A 27663-nucleotide genomic window follows, 5' to 3' on the forward strand; every position below is an offset into this window, starting at 1 on the left:
GAGCTGAGCTGGTTCCAAGGTGATGTGCTTATATATAGGAACATGAATAGGCCATTCAGTCCTTCGAGCCTGATCTGCCATTCAATTAAATCCTGGCTGATCTGTACCTCAACTACAATTATTAATATTTAGATTATTAATTAATATTCAATTGCTTGCCAATGGAATATTAGAATTGAGCCCACCCTCTGTGGGAGCCTCTCTCTCTAGTCCGCTTGGTGCCAGGCAGGCTCACAGTACTCCAGGGCACCACTGATGACAGACGAACTCAGACTGGCTTGTTGGCAGGACTTGAAGGATCAAACCAGCTTCCATAAGGCACAGGGAATCCACCGACTCAGCTCCTGTTAACCCTGCAAGTCAAAGCCCTAACAGGTAGGGTGGTCCTAGCTGGACAAGCAGTGGAAAGTCCTCCAAGTTCCTTTTCTCCGCTCCTGAGTAATCGCAAGAATCCTAAATGTGTCTCCAAAAGAGGTGCCACAGTCCCCTCCTGTCCTGGTGGTTGGAATGTGACATTGTCCTCCGCAAACTGTGAGGGGCACAAATTCTGTTAGATGGGAAATATGTAGATAAATCCCCAAACCTTGGCTCTTGCCAACCTGTGCCCGAGACTCTCCAGAATTAGGTAAGCAGGATGCATCCCTCTGTGATGAGAGAGAGAGTGTGCATTCTATTCCAGACACGGGAATCTCTATGTGTAGATGAGATGAGTGGAGTTCAGTTTGGATACTCTTGAGCACGGTGCTGAGTGTGAGTGTGAGTGTGTGTGTGTTGGTCAGCTGGCTGACTAAAAAAAAATTGCATTTATATAACGAGAATAATCCTTGCATTTGGTATAGCACTTTTTATATCAGCACGACATCTCAAAGCGCTTCACAGGATTTAGTGTCACGTGTAATGACTGTAGATGAACACAACAGCCCATTTGCACACAGCAATGTCTGACAAACAGCTATGAAGTGAAGAACCAGTATTATTTTGGGGATTATTGGCCAGGACACTGGGAGAGAAACTCCCTTTGTACAAGAGAGTGTCTCGGAGCGCTGAACAATGGGGAAATTAATGAAATCTTGAAGGGGAGAGACATTAAAGGGGAGGTCGGGGGAAGAGCGTGCAGGAATTCAGGAAGAGACGAGGTGGCACATGTGGAGGAAAGCACCATTGCAGACTTGTTTCACCAAATGGTCTGCATCTGATTTTATGATGAATTCACCATTATGATGTGCTAATATAAGAATTGGCAACAAAGTCTTTGATCTAGTGATGTTTGTAAATAATTAATAATAAGCCTTGCATTTGGTATTCCGCCTTATCACACGTTGTCGAAACGTCACATAACTCCTCCTTTTTTAACTGTTGGGTGTAGTGACTGTGCATTTCATAGGCAGATATTTGGGCCATTGGGTGAACCCACATTCCACTTGCAATGTGATCAGATTGTGAAACCCATCCCTGGACTTTAAGAGTCTCTAAGCGAGACTGGGAGATCCATATACCTATACTTGGGAATTTCCTCATGTCTGGAATGGAATGCGCTCTCTCTCCCTGGAGGGACGTACACTGATTAACCTAATTCCAGAGCCAAGGCTTGAGAATAACTGCTGATGTTCAACAAGCCAAACCCACATAGCTTACCATTCATTGAGAGCCTTAAACACTTTCTGCCTCTTGTCCAGCTAGGACCATCCTACCTTTTAGAGCTTTGGCTTGTAGATGAGTGGGGAGGATCGCTGCCCCCAGTGACCGGTCTGCTCCGAAAATCCTGCTTATGGGCTGGGCCGTCTGTCATCAGCAGTACTGCAGACTGGCTGAGGAACCAGACAACCGAGAGAGACGGCCACAGAGGGTGGGCTCGATTCTGACATGTCATCGTCTGGGAGCCAGCAAAGCTCTACTCCTCTTACCTCCCTCCCTCCCCAGGAGAGTGTATTGAAAATATTCAGTTAGAAAAGGTCCAAAAAAAACACAAAATAAAATAAGGCACTGTGGCAGAAAACCATGAACTAAAAGTTTGATGCAGTCTTGAGATTACTGATTCATTTGTTCATGGTCCATTACCTCCTTAGAACCAGCAACTTTGAATGAAACGTCCTCCTCGCCCAGTCTCCCAGTCCAATTGTAAATCAGGTTACGAGTTTCTAATCCTATTGTACTTCTCTTGTCATACCTTCATTACAGGAATCATTAAGGGCTTCAAATACACTTTTTTTTCGCATGCTGCTTATGTTATTCCAGAGAATATTAGGTGCAGGTTGGCAAGAGCCAAGGCTTAAGGACCCCAGAGTACTAATAATTCTTGCATTTGATACAGCACCTTATCATGTATTACGTCTCAAAACACTTCACAGAATATACTGTAAAGTGAATTTATTGTATATTTTGTGGATGAAACACAGCAGCCAATTGAGCACAGCAGCGTCCCACAAACAGTCGTGGACTGAGTGATCAAATTTTTTTAAAGAGATTATTATCCATGGAAAAGCGATCCGCCAATCAACTAACAACCGGGTTCCTACTGACTGCTCGGTAAACAGAGGCGTGTAGAGTAAGGAAACTTGCCCTATGCTTTGCCCTGCCCGGGAATCGAACCCGGGTCCTCTCACTTGTTAGCCATTGCAGGTTCAACTGGCTCCAGCCTCCAAAAAAGATCTGCGTTGCTTGAGGTTTCATCCATCAGCTGAGACTTTAAACTGATTGAACTGTGTAACACTGGGTTCTCCGGACATAATTAACTTTTTGTTTTAAGAAATATAAACGTATTGTGTCCAGGTATTTTTCTAATTCTCGCCCCACCCCCTCCCTGCACCTGGTCTGGCCTCCTCCCGCTGGGGTGTCGGTTGCCCTGACTTCCCTCCCCCGCCCCCATGTCATCCTAAGTGGCCGTTGTTGATGTGTGGAGCCTCGGCAGTGAGTAGCAGCTCACTGGCTTGTAGAGGGCGTCGCAGCTGAGCCTAACCTCTCCCCACCAGACCGCCATACACACACACGCACACACACGTGCCCAACCAGCAGTAGATGGTGCTGTAGAGGGACAAAGAGCAGGAAGCCTGACTGTTTTTTCCCTCCTAACCGTGGGAATGCTGGGATGAATTCAGCCTCCGCACCCACTCCCCACTGAGCCCAGCAAACTCAACCTGGGCTCGAGATTCCAACAGGGAGCTCCTGGTCTGTAGGTAGCAGCTGTGTCCACACCACCCTCATTGGGGCTGCCTCTAACCTGTTCTTTTAATAGGAGTCCTGTAATGTGGTGGTTAGTGCACTCGCCTCGCAAGCGAGAGGACCTGGGTTTGATACCCGGGCAAGTTCCTTACTCCACGCCTTTACCTAGCAGTGAGTAGGAACCTGGTTGGTAGTTGATTGGCGGATCGTCTCTGGGGGTTTGGGGTGGGGGTCTCTCGCTCCAGGGCATCCCTCCCTGAGGGAGGGTCAGTGGCAGAAACGTTTAACTTTTCTTTCTCTTCCAGGTGCCGGCCTGAGCTGCTGTGGATTCCCAGCGTGTTTCTCTTTCCTTTTCAGATTTTCCAGCACTTGCGAGCCCTCCAGCGTAGTAAACGGGGTGAGGGGGAGGGCGCGGAGATGGGGGCTGGGGCGAGCGAGCAGGGGGGACACTTTTCGCAACTCAAAAGTTCACCAAAAACATGACAGTATTAGACTAGTAATAGCCGATGCATTGGTTTAGTATTACTGGTATTATTCTTAGTAGATGACTATTAGCAGATCTTTCTGATGGGAGATGTTGGTATCTCTGAAATAGATTGTGTTAGCACTAACCAATTGCACTAACGCTGGGGAAGAGGGGTCCATAGTGGGGGGGGGAGAAGGTCTAACATGTGGCAATCTCACTTGGGATTTCCTCCGTCCAAATTCTCCATGGCAATTCCACTCTGTAAGCAAATAATAATAATTTGGTCACTCAATCCACAGCTGCTTGTGGGATGCGGTTGTGCGCAATTGGCTGCCACGTTTCGCCCACAAAATATAGTCAATTCACTTACAGTGTATTCTGTGAAGTGCTTTGAGACGTCTTGAAGACGTGATAAGGCGCCGTATCAAATGCAGGGATTATTATTACTATTGAGTCCCTTGCTTTACCAAACTGAGTTAGCTCTCCCAATGGCACAATTCGAGAAGAGAAGGGAGTTTCTCCGGATAAAACTGACATTCGCTGACTGTTTGGTAGCATTACAGTGGGCCAAATCTGCCTACGCAAAATACACAGTCACCCTACTTGACGGCAAAATCCTGTGAAGCACTTTGATGACTTTCCAAAGAGCTTTGTGAAAAGCAAGGATTATTATTAATAATTTCCACTACTCCGGATTATTTTGTTAAAGAATCCAGTAAAGAAATGCCACACGCTAGCATCCCCTTCCCCCCTTTCCCTTCATTATCCTTATTAATGACGCGTTTTATAAATTTTTTTTATAGATTTATATTTTGTCTTGTTTTTACATCAATCACAGCGGCCAGCGGCCACTTCCAAGGCCACCAGGGGAGAGGGAATGGATCGCCGCAAGTGGGAAGAAGGACACATCGATTACCTAGGGAAGGATGCCTTCTCAAACATTCAGAAGAAGTTGGACCAGTTTCTCCAGTAGCTTCTGTTTCTCTCTCTTGCTCTCTCTCTCTCTCGCTCACAAGGACACTAAAGACGAAACTCGTTTAAAAATTCGGGACGTTTAATATATCTGTACATAGACGTGTATCTCAGATGAACATGTACTTTTTCATGAGTTTTTTTTACATTTGATGGTGCACTTGCTGATTTAGTTTAAATTTTGCTGCACTCAAATGTACTCGAATTTATACATAGATTTATATATATTTCTCTGATGTGCATTCCCATTTTCTCTCCCTTCCCCCTACCCACCCCCATATATACATGCACATATGAACCCCACTCCTCCCCTAACCTCCTATTGCTCCTAGGTTGTGGAGTTCAGTGGTCATAAATAGTCTGCACTGTTGTGACTGAAAGAGTCTCCAAAACATCTCGTACTGAGGTCTTATATAAAGCATTCAAAATGTCCTGAGTGTCTGTCCCTGTGTACTCATTTGGTCATCCTCTGAAATGTGTGTCAAAGCCAATGAGAGTGGGGTGGTGTGTGGGGAGGAGGAAATGGGTAAATGGGGTCTCTGCTCAACTAGTTCTGGCCTCCTGCTTGTCCCTAAGTTCTCTCGGTTCGGCTACTACACCCCACTGGAACTCTAGAACACTCGCCCTACATCCCTCGACTGTGCCGATAGTCACCTGTTGTTGTTGTGGGGGGGCGTCAAGTCCTGGATGAGAGCTCATTTTCTTCAGTTGAACCTCAACAAGACCGAGGCTCTCCTGATTGGCTCTCATCAGCGCCTCCTCACCTCAGGCGCCAACAGCATCACCGTCCATGGCTGCACTCTCCCCCTCACAGAGCCAGTCCAGAACCTTGGGGTCTTGTTTAACCCTCAACTATCTTTTCTACCCCAAATCTGTGCCATGACCCACTCTGCCTTCCCCCACCTCCGCAACATCACCCGGCTCCGCCACTGTCTCACACCACAGGCCGCCGAAACCCTCATACACGCCTTCATTACATCGAGGCTCGACTATGCAAACTCATTGCTTGTCGGCCTCACCAACTCCTCCCTCCACAGGCTGCAGATCATCCAGAACTAACTCTGCAGCCCGTGTCCTCTCCTGCACCAGGCTCCGCGACCCTATCACCCCCATCCTCGCCCAACTCCGCTGGCTTCCCATCACACAGGGGATACAGTTCAAGATTCTGGTCCTCACCTTCAAAGCCCTCCATGGCCTTGCTCCCCACTATCTCTGCCACCTCCTAAACTCCTACCATCTCCGCTCGGCGGGCTCCGGCCTGCTTCACATCCCCCGCCTCGTTCACCCCATTATTGGCAGGCGGGTCTTCCACCACTCGGCTCCCACCCTCTGGAACTCCATCCCGCAGTCCCTCTGCCTCTCCCCCACCCTCGCCACCTTCAAGAGACCCATCTCAAGACCCTCCTCTTTGACTGCACTTTCGATCTCCCTGCTTCCCCCCCTGCCCTCACTCCTCCCCATCCCCGACCCCCAGCTCAGGTCTGAAGCTCTGTCTGTCCAGCGCCTTGGGACATCCTCCTGAGGTGAAAGGCGCTTTACACTGGTAATTTTGCAGTTGTTGTTTCCTCCTGCGTTTGTTTATTTCTGTGGTGTGTGTGTTGTGTGTGTGAGAGAGAGAGAAGCATATTCAGTCTGAGGTCAGGATAGTATTGCCTTTCAGGGTGGTTGCCCATATGTTGGCCAGACCTGCTGTGGGCGCACTTTGCTCCTCCTTTCACACAACTTTGCCCAGAACATCACAGCGTCAAGGCCAGCACACTCGCACACTTCACATGCCGCTGTAGGTAAAGCTTGATTTGTTTTGCAGTAGTCTGCTAACTGCTTCTCATTCCCGCACTCATTCCCTGTACTGTTCAGGTGAGGTGTGTGTGTGTGTGTGGGAGAGAGAGAGAGTTTGGTCTGTTTGTGTGTGAGAGAGAAAGAGAGAGAGAGCGTTTGGTCTGTTCGTGTGTGTGAGAGAGAGAGAGAGAGAGTTTGATCTGTTCGTGTGTGAGAGAGAGAGAGAGAGTGTTTGGTCTGTTTGTGTGTGAGAGAGAGAGAGAGAGAGCGTTTGGTCTGTTTGTGTGTGAGAGAGAGAGCGTTTGGTCTGTTTGTGTGAGGGTTGTGTGTGGAGATGTGAGAGAGAGAGAATAATTTGCTTTGACCCTTTGAGGGAATTCGAAGGGGTTGGAAGAGGAGAGAGACTTATGTCTGTGTGGGTGAAAGAAGGTTTGTGTGTCTGTGTGTGTAAGTGTTGGGCGTGAACAAATATTTCATTCCTGTGAGAAACTTCTGCGGATGTATTTTGTGTGTAAGAATAACTTTTTTTGCTTAGTCATAGGAAAAGAATGGGGGAGGGGTGGGAAAGGAGGAAAATAAATGGGATATAGTGGGAGAGAGAGAGGCAATGAAGGAAATGAATCAGTTCTGTGGGGTGTTGCATTTCACAAGCCTTTCTTCTGTTCCACTGAATTTTGTTTTTTGCCCGGCCGGGTGTCAGACACACGTGGAAACCCATCACCGTCGCTTAAGAGTCTCCAAACCAAACTGAGAATTCCCTGCATCCCACCCACACACGGAGATCCCAGAGAGAGATTGTCGGAATGGAATGCGCTCTCTCTCTCTCTCTGTCTCTCTCCCTCTCCCTGGAGGGAACGCATCCTGCTTACCTAATTCCGGAGAGTATTAGGCACAGATCGGCAAGAGCCAAGGCTTTCGGGGAACCCCAGAGTGTGCGTTAGGGTACCTGCTGGAGTCTAACCAGCTAAACTTGCAGGGCTTGCCATTCATGACACTGTGGGGCAAGCTTTCCCGCTGCTTATCCAGATCGGGCCACCCTACCTCTGAGGGCTTTGGCCGCAGGGCTAAAACAAATGAGATGTTAAACCGAGGCCCCTGCTTAGGTTGATGTTAAAGAACCTATTTGAAAAGAGAAGGCAGTTTCTCTCTCTCATGTCCTCGCCAACGATCCCCCCCACAACCAAAATAAAATTGTTCACTCACTCCATGACTGTTTGTGGGGACACTGCTGTGCGCAATTGCCTGTTGCATTTCGCCCACAAAATACAGTCAACTCACTTTACAGTGTATCAGGTCGTTGTGATGTCTCAATGGTGAGATAACAATATTCCTTGCATTTTATATAGTGCCTTATCACATTGTTGAGACGTCTCAAAGCGCTTCACAGGATAAGGTGCTAAATCAAATGGAAGGATTATTATCTCCTGTGAAGCGCTTTGAGATGACCTGACAACATAATAAGGCGTTATATCAAATGCAAGGATTATTATTATATTATTATTATTTATGGTAAACACAGGGAAGCGGCTGAAAGGAAACAGGGATCCGGCCTACACTGACTTGTCGCTGAGCACCCTGGAGGTGGAGTCAGCTTCACAGCGGGCATGTCAATTTGCTAAGGCCCTTCACAAGTAGTTGGTAAATAGACTTGTTTGCTGTAAAGCCGATTGGATTAAGCAACTGGTGCTGAGTGAGCCTGGTACCTGGCATTGGACTTCGACAACATCAAAGTGGCTGATATTTCACAAGCTGTCTCTCTCGCTCTCTCTCTGGGCTATGGGGTAAGAGAATCATGGAATCATAGAATATTATAGCACAGAAGGAGACCATTTGGTCCACCGTGCCTGTGCCGGCTCTTTGGAAGAGCTACCAACCAGTCCCCCTCCCCTGCTCTTTCCCCATATCCTTGCAAATTTTTCCTCTTCAACTATCTATCCAATTCCCTTTTGAAAGTTATTATTGAATCTGTTTCCACCGACCCCGTCAGGCTGTGCATTCCAGACCGTAACAACTCTCTGTGTAAAGCAACTCTCCTCATCTCCCCTCTGATCCCGACCCAACTGTCCAGCGCCTTGGGACGTCCTCCCGACGTGAAAAGCGCTCTATAAATGAAATCTTGTTGTTGTTGTTTTGCCAATTATCTTGAATCTATGTCCTCTGGTTACGGACCCACCAGAGCCAGTGTTTTGATCGATGTCTCAAAGATGATGTAGTGTAAAGTGTACCTGCTGTGTGTTTTACAGGCAAACGCATTGGGAAAGGGAGTTAAAATCTGAAACGTGGCTTTTGATGCAGGATGAATAGAGTTTTTGTGAGTCTGTTTAAGAAGCGGGGGTGTGGGGGTGGGAGGTAGACCACTTATTACATATTCCTAATAAACTAGAGAAGCTGGGATTGTTCTCCTTAGAGCAGAGAAGATGAAGGGGAGATTTAATAGAGGTTTTCACAATTTATGAGGGGTTTTGATACAGTAGATAGGGAGAAACTGCTTCCATTGGGAGGTGGGTGGGTCAGTAACCAGAGGACGTAGATTGCTGGGGAAAGAGCGGAGGAGTGGGGCTGATTCTGTGGCTATTCCAAAGAGCCGGCACAGGCCCGATGGGCCAAATGGCCTCCTTTTGTGCTGTATCATTCTATGAATCTATGATTCTAAGCGCTCCGGGGCCCTATCCTGCGTGATGGGCACTCTATAAATGCAAGCTGTTGTTGTTGTTCTATGAAACAGTGCAATTGAGACATATGTGATGATGATAATAATAATCCTTGCATATGATATAGCGCTTTTATCACATCGTTGAGACATCTCAAAGTGCTTCACAGGTTACACTGTAAAATGGGTTGACTGTTTATTTTGTGGGCGAAATCCAGCAGCCAATTGCGCACAGCAGCGTCCCATGAACAGTCGTGGATCGAGTGGCCCCTTTTTTTGAGGGATTATTACCCCCTGGAAACTGATTAGCCAATCGACTAACAATCGGGTTCCTCCTCACTGCTAGGCAAACAGAGGCGTGTGGAGTCAGGAAACTTGACTAATGTTTCTCCCTGCCTGGGGATCGAACCCGGGTCCTCTGGCTTGTGAGGCGAGGGCTCCAACCACTACGCTGACGGACTCCATAAAGAAAAGAGATTCACAAAACATTTTGCTTGTGTTATAACAATCCTTGCGTTTGATAGAGCCCCTTATCACGTACGCTGCTCCCTCAGCTCTCACCCTTGCCCCCACTTCCCCCTCACCCCCACCCCATTTCCCATCTTGGTCAGGACACTGGGAGGAAACTATCCAAATAATAATAATTTGATCACTCAATGCACGACTGTTTGTGGGACGCCGCTGTGCGCAATTGGCTGCCGCTTTTCGCCCACAAAATACACAGTACTACGCTTTACAGTATATTTCTGTGAAGTGCTTTGACGACCTGATAAGGTGCTATAGCAAATGCAAAGATTATTATTGTTAAATAAGAGAGGGAGAGAGGAGCGGACGTGTTTGTGCTTCTCACTTCGCTGTTAAAAAAAATTCGAAAAGGTGCTGACCGAGTGCGAAAGGTGCAGTTGGCACTTAGAGAGCTTTAAAGTATTTTTCCACTGCCCATGACTTTAATGAACAACAGATCCTTTGTCTCCATGGCAGTGCTAAATGCCCTCGAGGCTGTATTCGCTCCCTGCTGTTCGTCTCACATTCCAACTTTAACATTAATGATAATAATAATCCTGGCATTCGATACAGCGCCTCATCACGTCTTCGAGACATCTCAAAGCATTTCACAGGATGGATAGTAAAGTGAATTGACTGTATATTTTGTGGCCGAAACTTGGCAGCCTATTGCACTCAGCAGCGTCCCCACAAACAGTCGTGGATTGAGTGGCTTTATTGTTATTATTTTTTCTCCGAGTGCCCTTTCCTCATAATAATAATAATAATAATAATCCTTGCATTTAATATAGCGCTTTTCACGTCGGAAGGACATCCCAAAGCGCTTCACAGAACACACTGTAAAGTGAATTGACTGTATATTTGTGGGCGAACGCGGCAGCCAATTGCGCACAGCAATGTCCCACAAACAGTCGCAGATTGAAAATGACCAATTTATTATTGTTTTTGGTTTTGGAGGGATTATTATTAGGCTCTGTGTGGAGTAAGGAAACTTGCCCAAGGTTTCGCCCTCTGCCTGGAATTGAACTCAGGTCTCTCACTTGCAAAGCGAGTGCTCTAACCACTGAGCTACAGGACTCCACAAGTCACCTTATGTTGGCTGTCGGGTTATTCTTGGCAAAGAGTAAGGAAATGTTTTCCCTTTCCTCTCTATCTCTCGCTCTTCTCTCTCTCTCTCTTCACCCCAATTCCCTCTATCCTCCCTGCGATCATCAACAACAAAAACAACTGACATTGACACGGCGCCTCATGTCAAAAGGACGTCCCACTGCTTTGGGCAGTCAGGGATTTGGAGGGCAGGGAGGGTAGGAGTAAGAGGTTGACTGAAAGTGCGGACAAAGAGGAGGGTTGTGAGACAGGCCTTGAAGCTGGAGAGAGAGGGAGGCACAGAGACTGGGATGGAGTTCCAGAGTGGAGTCCTGTAGCTCAGTGGTTAGAGCACTCGCTTTGTAAGCGAGAGACCTGAGTTCAATTCCAGGCAGAGGGCGAAACCTTGGGCAAGTTTCCTTACTCCACACAGAGCCTAATAATAATCCCTTCAAAACAAAACAATAATAAATTGGTCATTTTCAATCCACAACTGTTTGTGGGACATTGCTGTGCGCAATTGGCTGCCGCGTTCGCCCACAAATATAGAGTCAATTCACTTTACAGTGTGTTCTGTGAAGCGCTTTGGGACGTCCGCCCGACGTGAAAAGCGCTATATCAAATGCAAGGATTATTATTATTATTATTAGAGGGTGGGGGCAGAGAGGCTGAAGACCTGACCGCTGATGGGATGAGGCGGGTGGGGGACATGGAATATTTCCCAATACACAAATAACTATGCAAATACTCTTTCCCAGCAGTTAAACCTCCCCCGAGCTCCTCTCCGTTACCTAGTTCTCCTGTTCTTCTCTTGTGCAACACTTACAGTTGCAGCGGTGGTGAGATCACCTATGTCTAGTTTCACTCGGGCAGATTTCAGTGCCTCGGCTTCATTACATGGGAAGTCCAGAGGAGAAACGAGAAGAAATGGCATTAACAGGATTCCTGATAACTATTACAAGGGATGACTCGTTTTTGCGCTCTCTCTCTGTCACACACACACACACACCACACATACACACACACACACACCACACACACCACAAACACACACCACACACACACACCACAAACACACACCACACACACACACCACAAACACACACCACACTCACACACACACCACAAACACACACCACACACACCACAAACACACACCACACACACCACACACCACAAACACACACCACACACACACGCACCACACACACACACACTGCAAACACACACCACACACACCACACACCACACACACACACACACACCACACACACACACCACACACACACACGCTAGCCTCTGGAACTTGTCCTCTTGAATGTGGAAAATCCCACATTCTGGAGCTTCTGTGTGTTTTGCTGTTGTGTAAGTTATTTGCAGTGAATGTGAGCGGGAGAGAGAGAGAGGGAGGGGTGAAGGCAGGGTATAATGTGTCAGAGACATTGACTGCCAAACACGCTTTAAAGTTCTTTGTTCCTGAACAAAATGCTTGCGATAAGCTCATTGCTTCCTCTGCGCGTGTTCGGGTTCCTTATTTTCCTCGCTCTCCCGCCCACCGGCCCCCTTCCCCCTTTTGTGTCGTTCACAAAGAAACTACGCTGGGTAGGAAGTGGTGCAAAGGCGGTCCGGCTCAGTTGGTAGCGCTCTCGCCTCAACAAAAATACATTTTTTAAAAAACCCAACAACAGCAACAACAATGTCCTGGCTCCGGCACCGCCATCCCGGCCATGACCTGGGGGGGGGGGGCGATTGCATCCGGACCACAACCTATTTCCTCCGCATCCAGTATCCATGGTTTCTTTAATGATGTCCCTAAAAACAACCCAACCCCCACCCGCACACATTACCCAGACTGCCCAGTTATCAATGCCCCCCATCCATCCCTTATTCTCTGGACCCAGGTGCCCGATTTCAGTACCTGCAACCCCCGTTTCCCCGTGCTCCCCCCACTCCGTGCCCGGCTCTTCCCACTCCGTAGCCAGCTCCTCCCACTCTGTGCCCCTCTGGAACTCCATCCCGCAGTCCCTCCGCCTCGCCCCCTCTGTTGCCTCCTTCAAGACCCATCTCAAGACTCTCCTCTTTGCCCGTACTTTCAATCTCCCTCCTTCCCCACCTGCCCTCCCCCCTCCCCAATCCCCCCAGCTCGGGTCCGAAGCACTGACTATCCAGTACCTTGGGACGTCCTCCTGGCTCATCAAGTTATGTGCATTCTAATTAATTTCATTATATATTTCACTTTCATTTGTTTACTCTGGATTTGATGATTGGAATTTATTGATCAGAGTATATTTTTGTTTTAAAAATATGAATTTTTGCATTGTCTGCTGACAGTTTGCATTGTAACTAAGATGTAGTGAAATTAAGTAATACACTTACACAATTTAAAATGTAGGATTTCTATATGGTTCTTACAGGGTATGGTTTTAATAATAATAATAATAATCCTTGCATTTGATATAGCGCCTCATCGCATCTTCGAGACGTCTCAAAGCGCTTCACAGAATATATTGCAAGTGAATTGACTGTATATTTTGTGGGCGAAACGCAGTAGCCAATTACGCACAGCAGCGTCCCACAAACACAACCAGGATTGAGTGACCAAATTATTATTTTTTAAAGCTATTTTTAAAAAAATTGAGGGATTATTATCCCAGAAAAGTGACTATTAGCCAATCGACTAACAACCGGGTTCCTACTCACGGCTGGTACACAGAGACTTGTGGAGTAAGGAAACTGGCCTAAAGTTTCGCCCTGCCCGGGAATTGAACCCAGGTCCTCTCGCTTGTGAGGCGAGTGTCTAACCACTGAGTTGCAGGTCTCCAGAATGATAACACTGGTTCGTTTTTTTTACTTAGAATCTTCTGTGAAGAGAAGTGCAGTCAACAAAGAGTAGAAGAAAAAAAATTAAGATGGACGTCACCAATCGGCTGTGAGTATGGGTGAAAGTTGGTGCAACCACCACCACCACCAACAACAACAAATTGCATTTGTGCAGCGCCTTTCACGGCAAGAGGACGTCCCAAAGTGCTGGACAGTCAGGGATCCGTACCCGAGCTGGTGGTTGGGATCAGGCAGGGGTGGAGGGCGGGGAGGAGGGTACGGGTACGCGGGTGACCGAAGAGAAGCATCTTGAGATGTTTTGAAGGAGGCAAGGGAGGGGGCAAGGCGAGGGACTATGGGATGGAGTTCCAGAGAGCGGGGGCAAAGAGGCCCCAACCCTCTGGAACCAGTCCAGAGAACCCACTCAGTCTTTCCCCATGAGGCTGATGAGACCCCAACACACACTCTGGTGTCCCCAAGCCTTGGCTCTTGCCAACCTGCGCCTAATACTCTCCAGGAAGAGAGAGAGAATTCCATTCCAACAACCCATCTCTGGGATTTCCGTGTGTAGGTGGGATGCACGGGATTCTCAGCTGGTTTGGAGACTCTTGAGCAACGGTGATGGGTTTCCGTGTGTGTCAGACACCCGGCTGAGAAAAAAAAGTGCAGAATTTCTGAAGATTCTTGATTCAGTCTTTAGCCCACTTTAAGACCTACCTTTTTGTCTGTGCCTATGGATACCTTTTCCTTCTCCCTTGATGGTGCGCTTCACGGAATCGCTGTAACGTGGAGTGACTGTGTATTTTCATAGGCAAACACAGCAGCTGATTTGTGCACAGCAAAATCCCATCCACAGCCACAAAGTGAATGATCAATTATTTTTAATTGGGGTATCGTTGGCCAGGAAACCTGGAAAAATCTCCCCCCTCTTTTCGTGTAGCCCCACAGGATCTTTCAATATCCACCCACAACCTTCTGACTCAGGCAATAATAATAATAATAATAATCCTTGCATTCGATGTCGCGCCTTATCACGACTTCGAGACGTCTCAAAGCGCTTCACAGGATAAAGTAAACTGTGTATTTTGTGGGCGAAACGTGGCAGCCAATTGCGCACAGCAGCGTCCCCCAAACAGTCGTGGATTGAGTGAACAATTTATTGTTATTATTTATTATTTTTGGGTAACAGAACGATACCAACTGACCCAGGCTGCTTCCAGCTAAGCCAAAACTCTGATGCCCACAAGCTCCCACACTTCGAACTCCGCGCCCCAGCACCCCAATACCCTGGCCAGGCTCCCTGACTTCCAACGGATTGACTTTAGGTCTTTACTGGCAAGGACTGGGTGGACTTTCAGTTCTCTGGATGAAGGAATGACTGTATTTAGTGCGGGAGCTGTGTGGGGTGTTTGTATGTGTGTGTGTGTGATCTGATTGAGGTGCACACAGGCATAAAAGGGATTGATGAGCGATATAGTAGGATGGTGACAGAGAAAGTTTCACACTGACAATGGAATATTCACCTACTTTGTTTTTCCCTTCCTCTCTCCCTGTGCTGTCTCTCTTTCATCTCCTTTCTCATTCTCTCTCTTTCTTGCTCACTCCCTTTGTCTCTCCCTTCCTCTCTCACCCTTTCACTCTTTCTCTCTCCTTTAGCTCTTTCCCTTTCACACATTCCCTCTCCCTTTTCTCTCTTTCTCTCTACTTTACGCACTCTCTCTCTGTGTCTCTCATTCCTCCCCTCCTCACTGCGCTGTCCCTGTGTTAGGTACAGGATGCTGGTGCTCCATGCCCTGGGCCTCAGCTCTGTGTTGGTGACTCGGGTGATGTCCACAGACTCCAAATCCCAACCGAACTTTGTGGTAATCATGGCCGACGACCTTGGCATTGGGGACGTTGGTTGCTATGGAAATGACATCTTGAGGTATGGGGTCTTTGGCTCTGTGTGATGAGCAAAGTCTCTCGGTGTTTTGATGAAAAGGTTCACTTATTGGTGATGTGTAGTGAGACAGCAACACAGAGAGGCCATTCGGCCCATCGAGCATTCCACAGCCTATGGGATCCAACCTCCCACGACATCCCTTAATATCTTCACTTAACAACTTGCATTTACACAGAGTATGTCCCGGAGCGCTTGACAGTAGTGGAGTCTGACCCCGAGCCGGAGGGAGAGGGAGGGGGAAGGCGGCTGTAAGCACCATCAAAAAGGGAGGTCTTTAGGCAGATTTTGAAGATGGGGAGGGAGGGGGCAAGTGAAGGGTAGTGGGAGAGAGTTCCTCCCTGCACAAGCTACAGACCACCCAGAGCTCCAGAACCCACATCAAACTCCACAAGCCCATTGCCCCTGTCCTCACCCAGTTCCACCGGCTTCCCCCACCCCCACCGCACCCCACCAGTGGATTGAGGCAAGATTCCTGCATTCTAACCCCTCCATGGCCTCGTTCCCTACCATCTGCAACCCATCCGCTTCCTCTCCCAAAAAAGCCCCCGGTCCATCCACAGGCGAGTTTCCAGCCATTCTTCTGAAGACACAAGTATAAGATAGTGACTAGGATCTAATAGAGAATTTAGGAGGAACCACTTCACACAGAGGGCAGTGAGATTGTGGAACTCGCTGCCTGAAGTGCAGGTTGAATCATAGAGTGTAGATACATTCAAAAGGAACCTAGACCTTCACATGAGGGAGGGGAGGATAGAAGGGTGTGGGAGGGGGTAAGAAATGGGGGGAGACTGGTGTGGAGTATAAACACCGGCAGGTACTGGTTGGGCCGAGTGGCCTGTTTCAGTGATGGACAGTGTATAACTCTGTAATTATTGTTGTTGCCGTACACGCAGGACTCCCAACATTGACCGCTTGGCACAGGAGGGAGTTAGGCTGACACATCACATCGCTGCTGCCCCCTTGTGCACTCCGAGCCGGGCAGCCTTCATGACCGGCAGGTATCCCGTGCGCTCTGGTAAGAGCAGCTTCGTGTGTGCTCCAGGACGCTACCCTGTGTGAGGCGCGCTGTATAGATATAAGTTGTTATAGTTGTGTTGAGCCGTCAGAGGTTTTCAGCCCACCCACAGTGACAGGACTATTTGGGCCTGGCTTTCCGAAAGGACTGTCTGAAAGATCTCAGTGAAAGCTTTTCATCAGTGCTGTGCTCCATCTCTTTTCTCTCTAATGTTCCTTCTCTTCTTCTCACTCCCGCTTTCTCCCTCTCCACCTTTCCTCTTCCCCTCCTTCCCTCTTCATCTCCCTCCTGCCCTCCTTATCTCTCCCTTCCTCCCTTTCCCTCCCTCTCCCTCCTTCCTTCTCTCTCACTCCCTCTCTCCATGTCCCTTCCTCCTTACCTCCCTGTCTGTTCTTCCCTCCCTCCCTCCCTCCCTCCCTCCTTCCCTCCCTCCCTCCTTCCCCACCCACTCTCCCTCCTTTCCTCCCTCTGAGCTGGTGATGGGAGCAGAAACAGGGGTGTAGGGAATGATGACCAAAAGCGAGGTCAAACGAGGTATGTTTTGAGACCAGCCTTGAACACTTGGGGGGGGGGGGGGGTTGCAATTGGTGGGTGGGGCAGGGTGGGGTGGGGGGGTAAGGCTGGAGTTCAAGAGAGCCAAGTGAGGTTTGGGGGCAACAGGCAATGGCAGTGCAATTGTCATAAAGTTGGCTGAATTGGATAATAATAATAGTGAACCTTTCATTTGATATAGGGCCTTATCACATTGTCCAGACATCTCAAACACTTCACAGGACATACTAGAAAGTGGATTTGCTGTGTATTTTGTGGGCAAACGGAGGAACGTACCACAGACAGCCAAGGAGTGAGTGACCCATTTTGGCTTTTGTTTGCATATTTCAGGCATGGATAACAGCCACAGAGTGCGAGTTATTCTCTTTAACGCTGGTACAGGGGGTCTCCCTCCCAACGAAACCACCTTCGCAAAACTGCTGCAACAGGAAGGATACTCCACCGGCATCGTAGGTGCGTTCTTCTCAAGCAAAAGAGAGAGACATCCCCCCCGCCCTCCTCTCTCCGCCTTTGTCTCTGATCCCTCCCTCCACGCCGATCGATTTCAAGTTCCTTAACCTTCGCCTACAAATCCATCCATTCTCTGGCAACTCATTATTACCCCGCCTCACCCCACGCCCACCCCAACCTACGCACCCCTCGCCATCTGGAGACTGCGTTCAGTTTTGGGCTCCGCACCTCAGGAAGGATGTATTGGTTCTGGAGGGGGTGAAATGCAGGTTTACCAGAATGAAAGCAGGCCTTAAAGGGTTAAATTACGAGGACAAGTTGCATAAACGTGGTCTGTATTCCCTTGAGTTTAGAAGGTTGAGGTTGATCTGATTGAGGTGTTTAAATTAATAAGAGGGTTTGATAAGGCAGCGACAGAGAAACATAGAAACAGGAGTTGGCCATTTAGCCCCTTGAGCCTGTTCCCCCATTCTATAAGATCACGGCTGATCTGTAGCTCCACCCCAATTACCCGCCTTTGCCCCATATCCCCTGATCCCCTGACCTGACAAACATCTCTCCCCCTCAGTCTGGACAATGTGAATGGATCCACACAGAATCCACAGCCTTTTGGGGGAGAGAGTTCCAGATCCCCACCGGCCTTTGGGTGAAAACCTGCCCCTGATTTCACTCCTAAATGGCGCTGCTCTAATTTTAAGATGATCCCCGTGTTCTGGATTCCCCAACAGAGGAAATAGTTTCTCTAATAGAAGCTACGGAGAAGCTATTTCCTTTGATGGGTGGGGGAATCCAGAAGAAGGGGGGACATAATCTTACAATAAGAGAGCTTGTGGACCACTGGCCACGGTTTGGCACTGTTGTGACCCAATATTTTTCTGTCTTCCCTGAGACCAGGCAAGTGGCACCTGGGTGTCAACTGTGAATCCCGTGAGGACTGGTGCCACCACCCGCTCAGCCATGGCTTTGGCTATTTTTACGGTACTCCCTTCACCAACTTCCTGGACTGCAAGCCTGGTGCGGGCAGTAATTTACTGGTTGATGTGGCAGCTGTGCTGAGCAGGATCAACCAGGCGCTGGCATTGGGACTCCTGAGCCTGGTGGCCCTGAAGCTGTTCGGCCTGGCCAGCCTGGGCTGGAGGCCCATCGGGTGTCTGACCATCCTCTGTCTCCTCTTCTTCATCTCCTGGTTCTCCGTCTTCGGCTACATAAGGCTCTGGAACTGCATAGCCATGAGGGACTTCAAGGTCGTCCAACAGCCAATTCAGCTGGAGAGCTTCCCCACCCGGCTGACACATGAGGCTCTCGCTTTCATCAAGAGGTGATGTCGATCACGAACGTCAACAATCGCTAATACTGTAATAATGCTCACAGCAATCTCTGCACACCCACCTCCCCACGCTCCTCAACAGGGCCACTGCCTCCTCCTCTCCAAACTGATCGGCCTCAAGACCCTCACGTTCAGGGTACTAACCCCTTTGCATCCCAGCACCTCACTGACCCCCCCCTGCTCATACCTGACTCCACTGCCCACATCTCCCTTCGCTCAGCAGACACAGGCTTTCAGCGCCTTGGGACGTACTCCTGACATGAAAGGCGCTGAACATGCTGCGTGTCTCCAGACCCCTCTGCCCTACAATCGATGTTGTCACCTGGGTGTCAGCTATAACCACTCTTGACTCTAGAGTCAGATAGTTGTGGGTTCAAGCCCCGTCGAGACTTTACACTCACACATTCTAGCTGACACTCGAATGAGATGTTAAACTGAGGTCCCCTCTGTGCCTGTTCAGATGGACGCCAAAGATCCCGTGGGTCTGTTCAAAAAGAGAAGGGAGCTTTTCTCTTTCCCGGTGTCCTGGCCAACAATCCTCCCAAATAAAATTGGTCATGGGATTCATGCTGCTTGTGGGATGATGCAGTGCGCATATTGGGCTGGTGTGTTCGCCAAAGTCACCACCGGTGAATCCAATGATGTGAAATTCAAGGATTATTATCGTTCTGTAATTCAAAATAAATTGCTCTCAGGGAGTGAGTGACTGATTGAGTGAGTGGGTGAGTGAGTGAGTGACTGAGAGACTGAGTAAGTGACTGAGTGAGTGGGTGGGTGTGTGAGTGAGCGAGCGAGTGAACGAGTGAGTGAGTGTTTACATACTTATGGAATTTTTGTGTTTAAATTGTAGGAACCAGAAGAAGCCCTTTCTGCTGTTCGTGTCCCTGCTACACGTCCACACGCCTCTGTTTATGACCAAGGGGTTTGTTGGGAACAGCAAGAATGGTTTGTACGGAGACAATGTGGAGGAGATGGACTGGCATGTGGGTGAGTCCCTTTACCTTTGTTTGTAATAATCATTAAAAACATCGTGGCAGCTAAAGGCGGCAGTTACAATGTACAGGCATCACCTCAGTCCTCGCCAGGCTCCATGGCTCTCTACTGTAGAATGGATCAATCTCAAGATCTTCACATTTGCAAAGTCAAATTCACACCCTGGCACCTCCTTACCTCCCCAACCCTGCTCACACCCTGCTCACTACCTGCCTCCTTAGCTGGGCTGGCTCCAGCCTCCTGTACGTTCCTTGTCCCCTCCGCTCCACCATCGGTGGCCGTGCCTTCAGCCACTACGCCCCAAAACCCTGGAACTCTCTCCCTCAATCCCTCCGCCTTGCCCCCTCTTTGCCCTTCTTCAGATCACATCTGAAGATCTTACTTTTGACCATACCTACGGTCACCTCCCCTCCCTCTCCGGCTCAGCATCAGGCTCCACCATTGTTAAGCATTCATTGTTAAGAGACGTTACTCCACGTGAAGGGCACTGTATAAATGCTTGTTGTTGTTGTTGGGCCCCATTCGCTGTGTGCGAGCACAGTACATTTGCTCGCTTCCTCCACACTGACTGGCTATGGAGCTAAAATACTCGAATTCCAGGTCACCACAGTCCCTTCCTGGGGAGTGTTTATGCGGAGGGCAAAGGTAAGTATTTTGCCTGCAAAATATATTCAGTCAATTCACTTTACAATATATCCTGAGAAGCTCTTCGAGACATCTCAACAACGTGGTAAGGCGCTGTGTCAAATGCAAGGATTATTGTTATATTATACAAGCTATGCTTGCAACCCGTTTCATTTAATCGGCCTTCTCTCTCTGGCATTTTTATTTGCGCTTGAAAGGCTTGAATTTCGCTTCTTAGGCATCTTTAAGATTAAGAAAATGTGCTGTTGAACTCGTTAGCATCCCTTGTTCACATTTTTGCACACACTTCCTTTTGGGAGGACTCCTGTGTGAGGACTCCTGTTGGGAGGGCTCCTGTGGGAGGACACCAGGTTCGGCGGACTCCTGGTTGGGAGGACTCCTGGATGGGTGGACTCCTGGTTGGGAGGACTCCTTGTTGTAGTCCATATATGTGTGATGCGCTTGTTTAGATCATGATAGGAGCTTGTTTAAGTCACAAAAAAAAATGTGCCCATGACACTCCCCCTTACAAGACATTGCCGATGAGGTATAAATCATGTCTCTACGTCAATTGGTTATTGTGTTATTGGCGGACAGACACACAGACAGACATTTCATCTACATTAGTAGAGATTAACAACAACAACAATTTGCATTTACATTGCGCCTCTCATGCGGGATAGAAACCCATAACGCTTGTCAGTGGCGGAGCATGATGCTGAGCCGGAGGGAGGAGAAGGTGACCGTAAGCATGGTCGAAGAGGAAGGTTTTCAGACGCGACTTGCAGATGGGGAAAGAAAGGGCAAGACGGAGGGATAGACGAAGAGAGTTCCAGAGTAAACTTTATGCTCCGAAATCAGCTCTCCCTCATTTTCCTGATAAAGTCCCTGGGATTAATGCTTAAAAGTAATTATCAATGTTATCTCCAGGTCAGATTGTCAACACCATCGATGAGCTGGGGCTGGCCAACAGGACCCTCATCCATTTCACCTCGGATCACGGTGGCAGCATTGAGGAGATAAGAGAGAGGCTGGGAGACTGCAATGGGATATACAAAGGTATATTCGCTCCAGACCCATTTAAACTGTAATGCACAATATACCACATCTACAAACATAGAATCATATAATTGTACAGCACAAAAAGAGGCCATTCGGCCCATCGAGTCTGTGCAGCTCTTTGAATAGAGCAATGTAATGTCAATCCCACTCTCCGGCCCTTTCCCCATAACCTGCAAACCCAACCTCCTCAAATACCCGTCCACCGCGTTTTTAAAAGTTGTTATCGAATCGGCCTCGACCGCCCTTTCAGGCAATACGTTCCATTGTGTGAAGCGCTTTGAGACATCTCGAAGATGTGATCAGGCGCTGTAACAATTGCAAGGATTATTATTATTATATCATTATAATATCAATATCGATAAGCCTCACCTGAAACATCAATAATCCTCGTCTGAGACGTTCCCCCCATAGAACCAGAGAAAGCCATTCGGCCCATCATGTACAGCACTTCACTTTACAGTGTATCCTGTGAAGTGCTTTGAGACGTCTCGAAGATGTGATAAGGCACTATATCAAATGAAGAATTATTATTATTGCTATTATTATTATCGTGTCTGTTCCGGCTCTTTTAAGAGTGATTCTTTCAGTCCCATTTACCTGCCCGTTAGGCTGACTCTTTTCAGTACATCAACCATACCCTCTGCCTCCATAATAAGATTTCCCCTTTGGTCCTTAATTGGCCCCACCCTACCTTTGACTAATCTTTTTTCTTGATATGTTTGTAAAATATTTTAGAATTCCCTTTAATGTTACCCACTAACCTTTCTCGTATAATCTTTTTCACCTCTTGTTTCCTTTTTCAAACCTCTTCTGCACTTCCTATATTCTATTTGGTTGTCTTCTGTATCTTAGGTTTGACATCTGTCATACACCTCCTTTTTCTGCTTCATTCCAGATACAATTACCTTCGTCATCCACGGAGGTTTGGAAGCCCTACTTTTCCCTTTTGTGGGAATGTATTTATTCTGTCCCTGAGCTATCTCATCCTTGAAGACTTCCCACTGCTCTTTAGTTGTTTTACCTGCCAATCTTTCTTTCCAGTCCACCTTGGCCCGGTCCCTTTTTAAGTCACTGAAATTTGTCCTCTTCCAGTTGAGTATCTTCACCTTACATGGTTCCTTGTCTCTTTCCATATGTACTCTGAATCTAATGATGTTGTGATCACTATTGCCCAGATGCTCTCCCACTGAAACCTGCTCCACTTGTCCTACTGCATTCCCCAGAACTAGATCTAGCACTGCTTCCTTCCTCGTTCCTCGTTGGGCTGGAAATGTACTGATCAAGAAAGTTGTTGCCCTGTTGTTTTGCAAGACTACAATGCGTAACAAACAAAGCAACGTGTGTACGTGGTAACGCATAGTGTAGTCCATCTTTTCCCCCATCGTATCTGTGCTGGTGTTCGCTCCCACTGGAGCTCTCTACTCTAACCCCATTTCCTGCTCTCTCTTCCAGTATAACTCGCATTTCCCTGTTCTTTCCAATATAAAAACATAAGAATTTGCTGGCAATAGAAGACTAAGATCCATCTAGTTCGCCTTCCACCAACCTGGCAGTCGCTTGACATGTCGTGACCCAAACTATATACTGTATCCTCCAGATATTATTTCTATCAGAATTCTATTTCATTTGGTTTTGATCCCCCAATCGACTAACAACCACTGCTGGATAAACAGAGGCGTGGGGTGGAGTAAGGAAAGTTGCCTACGGTTTCGCCCTGCCTGGCCAGGACTGTGAACGTGCTTTGGGAAGTCCTTTTTTAGGTATTGATCCAGTTCCCGATGTGAAAGGCGTTGTATAATTGTACAGTATTGTGTCGTATGTTGCTGCACTGCAGGTGGGAAGGGGATGGCTGGCTGGGAGGGAGGTATTCGGGTCCCGGGGTTATTCCGGTGGCCAGGAGTCCTCACTGCAGGTCGAACGATTGATGAACCCACCAGCCTCATGGACATCTACCCAACCCTGGCCAACCTGGCTGGTGCCCATCTGCCCCAGGACAGGTACATGCTTCATTCGATTTCCACCTCTCCCCCTTTGTCCAGACGCTGATCATTGTAACCCATCCCTCCCTCCCTCCTCCCTACCTCCATCCTTCCCTCCCTCATTCCCTCGCTCCCTCCCTCCATCCCTCGAACCATCCTTCCCTCCATCTTCCATCTCTTCAATTCTCAGGTGCAAAACCTTATATTCCGTGAAGCACTTTGAGACGTCTCAAAGACATGATAAGGCACTATATCAAGTGCAAGGATTATTATAATAACATATACACACACACACACATACACACAGACATACATATACACATGGCAACAGCAATGTCCAACAAGCAGCTGTGAAGTGAATTAAATTTATTAAATTTATTCGATTGAGACGTTTGAAAGACGTGGTAAAGTGCTATATCAAATGCAAGGTTTATTATTATTAAATATTATCCCTCCTTCCTTCCATCCATTCCACTCAATTACCAACTAATATACCTCTACGTTTATTGTCACTGTCCATCCAACTCCTCCTTCCCCTCCCACTCAATTCTATGGATAATTTTCAGAGCAGATTTGTGATTTTCCATGTGAATTGCAGTGGAGAGTGTGGGGGGAGAGTGAGGCTGCCATTCGTTTCAGAAACATAGAGACAGGAGGAGGCCATTCAGTCCCTTGAGGCTGTTCCCCCATTCTATAAGATCACGGCTGATCTGTACCTCCACTCCAATTACCCCCTTTGCCCCATATCCCCTGATCCCCTGACCTGACAAACATCTCTCCCCCTCAGTCTGGACAATGTGAATGGATCCACACAGAATCCACAGCCTTTTGTGGGAGAGAGTTCCAGATCCCCACCGGCCTTTGGGTGAAAACCTGCCCCTGATTTCACTCCTAAATGGAGTGGAGTGGAGTCCTGTAGCTCAGTGGTTAGAGCACTCGCTTTGCAAGTGAGAGACCTGAGTTCAATTCCAGGCAGAGGGTGAAACCTTGGGCAAGTTTCCTTACTCCACACAGAGCCTAATAATAATCCTCCAAAACCAAAAACAATAATAAATTGGTCATTTTCAATCCACGACTGTTTGGGGGACATTGCTGTGCACAATTGACTGCCGCGTTCGCCCACAAATATACAGTCAATTCACTTTACAGTGTGTTCTGTGAAGCGCTTTGGGACGTCCTCCCGACGTGAAAAGCGCTATATCAAATGGAAGGATTATTATTATTATTATAAATGGCCCAGCTCTAATTTTAAGATGATGCCCCTTGTTTTGGTTCTGTTTTAGAATTGGTCTGATCATGGCCCGCTATGGGATGCCTTTGGGATGTGAAAGGCGCTATGTAAAATGAAACGCATTCTGCAAACGTAACGTGTTGTTGTTGCTGTTTGCCCCTCACTAGGGTGATAGACGGACGGGACTTGATGCCACTCTTGGAAGCCAAAGTCCGTCGCTCAGAGCACGAGTTCCTGTTCCATTACTGTGGGAACGAGTTACATGCTGTCCGCTGGCACCCCAGAGCAAGTAAGTCAATCATAGAGTAAAATCATAGAAATCATAATAATAATATTAAGAAGAAGAATCCTGGCATTTGATAGAGCGCCTTATCACTTCTTCGAGACGTCTCAAAGCGCTTCACAGAATATACTGTAAAGTGAATTGACTGTGTGTTTTGTGGGCGAAACGCGGCAGCCAATTGCGCACAGCAGCGTCTGTCCCACAAACAGCCGTGGTTTGAGCGACCAAATTATTATATTTTACTTAAGGCATTATTACCCCCAGAAAAGCAATCCGCTAATCGACTAACAACCGGATTCCTACTCACTGCTGGTAAACAGAGGCGTGGGGAGTAAGGAAACTTGCTCTGCTTGGGAATCAAACTCACGTCTCTCGCTTGCAAGATGAGTGCTCTAACCACTGAGCTACAGGATATGATATGTAATATCATGGAATATTACAGCGCAGAGGGAGGCCACTTGGCCCATCCTGCCTGTGCCGGCTCTTTAGAAGAGCTACCAACTACTCCCACTCCCCTGCTTTTCCCCACATCCTTGCAAATTTTTCCTCTTCAAGTCCCGATCCAATTTCCTTTTGAAAGCTGTTACTTTTTCAGTTTCCACCGACCCTGTCAGGCCGTTTGTTCCAGACCGTAACAACTCTCTGAGTAAAAAAAATTCTCTTCATCTCCCCTCTGGTTCTTTTGCCAATTATCTTAAATCTATGTCCCCTGGTCACCGACCCACCCACCTGCAGTTTCAGGGCAAGGATTAGTTCTCTCCAGGTGTTGCGCCGTTCTTAAGAGTTTCCACAGCAGACTGAGATTCCCACGTGTGTTCTCCACCCACACATGGAGAGTCCTGTATATCTGGGATGGAATGTGCACTCGCTCTCTCTCTCTCTCTAGAGGGACTCATCCTGCTTACCTAATCCTAGAGAGTATTAGAGTATTAGGCTCAGGTTGGGGATGTATTGGGGTATTTGCTGGAGTCTAACCAGCTAATCAGTCCCAACCCAACTGTCCAGTGCCTTGGGACGTCCTCCCGATGTGAAAGGCGCTCTATAAATGCAATCTTGTTGTTGTTGTTGTTGTAAACCGCCTAGCTTGACATTGAGAGCATTGGCTGGCAAGCTCTCCCACTTGCTTGTCCAGCTCGGACCCCCGTTTCTGTTAGGGCTTTGGCTTGGAGGGTTAACGGGAGCTGAATTGCAAAGATTATTATTAATATTGACTACAAAGAAACAGCCATTAAAAACATACCAATTCCTAGACTGGGCTGTCAGTCTTCAAAGACTTGATTTTCTTCCTCCTTACAGTATAATACAAATTACACTCACACGTCGGGAGGATGTCTCAAAAAGCTTTGTACAACTGGCTGGGCCCGAGTCGGGGATGTGGCTGGGGGGTGGGAGGTGGGAGGTGGGGGTGTCTGTAGGAGCTGGAGGGGTTGTCTGTATAGTGGGGGTAAAAGAAAACAGACTGAAAGCATCATCGAGCAATGAAACCTTGACACAGACTTGAAATATGGGGAAGGCATTTGAGTGTGTGTGTGGGGGTGGGGGGGTGGTGGAGGTTGGGGCGGTTGGTAGAGGGTCTGAAAGCTTGTCCACACAGACCAGGAAGGTTCTCTTCTTCCACCTCACCTTTGCCTTCTTTTCATTTTGGATATGTGTTTGTGTGTGTGTGTATGTATGTGTGGTGCGTGTGGGTATGTGGTGTGTGTGTATATGTGTGTGTGTGTCTGTGGTATGTATGTGTATGTATATATGTGGTGTGCACGTGTGTGGTATATGTGGTGTGTGTTGTGTGTGTTTATGTGGCGTGTATGTACGTGTATGTACATGTATGTGCATGTGTGTGGTGTATGTATGTGTATGCACGTGTGTGGTGTATGTACGTGTATGTGTGGTGCGCGTGTGTGAGGTTCCAGGTGACTCCGTGTGGAAGGCCCACTATTTCACTCCCGTGTTCAGCCCCAATGGCTCGGGCGGGTGTCACCAGTCTGGAGTGTGCCCTTGTTGGGGCACCCAGGTCACCCGCCACAGCCCGCCGTTGCTCTTCGATCTCTCAAAGGACCCCTCGGAGGTGTCCCCCTTGTCGTCCGAGTCGGAGCCCGATTTCCAGGGAATCCTGGCGGAGATCGGAGCAGCCGTGGAGCAGCACCGCAGGACCCTGAGCTCGGTGCCACAACAACTGTCCTGGAGGAACATCCTGTGGAGGCCCTGGCTGCAGCCTTGCTGTGGGACCTTCCCATTCTGTGGATGCCACGAGGAGTCTGGATCAGAAGGTTAACTACCAGAAAGCTTCATTGTTGCTCTGGACTTCATCACCTGGTCCAATTGGCGGCCCGCGGGCCGCATCCGGCCCACGAGCCACTCCCCACTTCATTATCCACTGAGCAATACAGGCGACACACAACCCCTCCCCCTAACCCCCCGCCCGCCTGAGCCAATCAGGAGACGGTCATCAGGGTCTCAGGCTCTACCCGACAACAGTACTGGGAAATCAGGATAAAATATTGCCTATAACAATAATAATAATCCTGGAATTTGATATAGCGTCTTATCACAACTTCAAGACGTCTCAAAGTGCTTCACAGGATACACTGTAAAGTGCAGTCACTGTATTTTGTGAGCGAAACGCGGCAGCCAATTGCGCACAGCAGCGTCCCACAAACAGGCGTGGGCCGGGTGACCAAATCAGTATTATTATTATTAATCTACTTATTTATGTTTTGTGCAAGGATTACGAGGGTCATGGACGTTTCTCAACGGGGGGGGAGGGGGGGG

The 27663-nt window shown here is 48.2% G+C and overlaps 2 protein-coding genes across 10 annotated transcripts in view; both read left to right on the forward strand.

Annotated features, from left to right (window-relative positions):
* Positions 1 to 5023, forward strand: part of LOC103189209 (proteoglycan 4) — a 33245-nt gene extending 28222 nt beyond the window's left edge. For all 3 annotated transcript variants that reach the window (XM_042334467.1, XM_007909539.2, XM_042334468.1), the window contains one exon: positions 4464 to 5023. In XM_042334467.1, the coding sequence (XP_042190401.1) occupies positions 4464 to 4598 (135 nt within the window). In that variant the 3' untranslated portion in view covers positions 4599 to 5023. The remainder of the gene's footprint in view (positions 1 to 4463) is intronic.
* A 1219-nt stretch (positions 5024 to 6242) lies between these two features.
* arsh (arylsulfatase H) lies at positions 6243 to 27427 on the forward strand. Of its 7 annotated transcripts, none has more exons than XM_042334696.1 (11): positions 6243 to 6377; positions 13472 to 13545; positions 15205 to 15360; positions 16272 to 16393; positions 17276 to 17398; positions 18290 to 18713; positions 19573 to 19709; positions 21270 to 21398; positions 23236 to 23398; positions 24779 to 24900; positions 26948 to 27427. In XM_042334696.1, exons 2-11 carry the CDS (start codon positions 13526 to 13528, stop codon positions 27319 to 27321), a joined length of 1770 nt encoding a protein of 589 aa, XP_042190630.1. In that variant the 5' UTR covers positions 6243 to 6377; positions 13472 to 13525; the 3' UTR covers positions 27322 to 27427. The 7 variants fall into 7 exon arrangements, with proteins under 7 accessions (XP_042190630.1, XP_042190634.1, XP_042190632.1 ...); XM_042334700.1 differs by lacking the exon at positions 6243 to 6377 and adding an exon at positions 6387 to 6454; XM_042334698.1 differs by lacking the exon at positions 6243 to 6377 and adding an exon at positions 6696 to 6887.
* The last annotated feature ends 236 nt before the right edge of the window (positions 27428 to 27663 follow it).

This window comes from Callorhinchus milii, unplaced genomic scaffold, assembly GCF_018977255.1.
Source record: "Callorhinchus milii isolate IMCB2004 unplaced genomic scaffold, IMCB_Cmil_1.0 Scaffold4, whole genome shotgun sequence".
Lineage (NCBI taxonomy): Eukaryota > Metazoa > Chordata > Chondrichthyes > Chimaeriformes > Callorhinchidae > Callorhinchus > Callorhinchus milii.

What these genes read in the sequence shown, in the direction of transcription:
- arsh (XM_042334696.1), top strand. Translation starts at nt 13,526, where the DNA reads ATGGACGTCACCAATCGGCT. An exon ending in GCTCTCGCTTTCATCAAGAG is followed by an intron (nt 18,714 to 19,572) that starts GTGATGTCGATC and finishes TTTAAATTGTAG; the next exon opens with GAACCAGAAGAAGCCCTTTC. An exon ending in CTGCAATGGGATATACAAAG is followed by an intron (nt 21,399 to 23,235) that starts GTATATTCGCTC and finishes GCTGCACTGCAG; the next exon opens with GTGGGAAGGGGATGGCTGGC.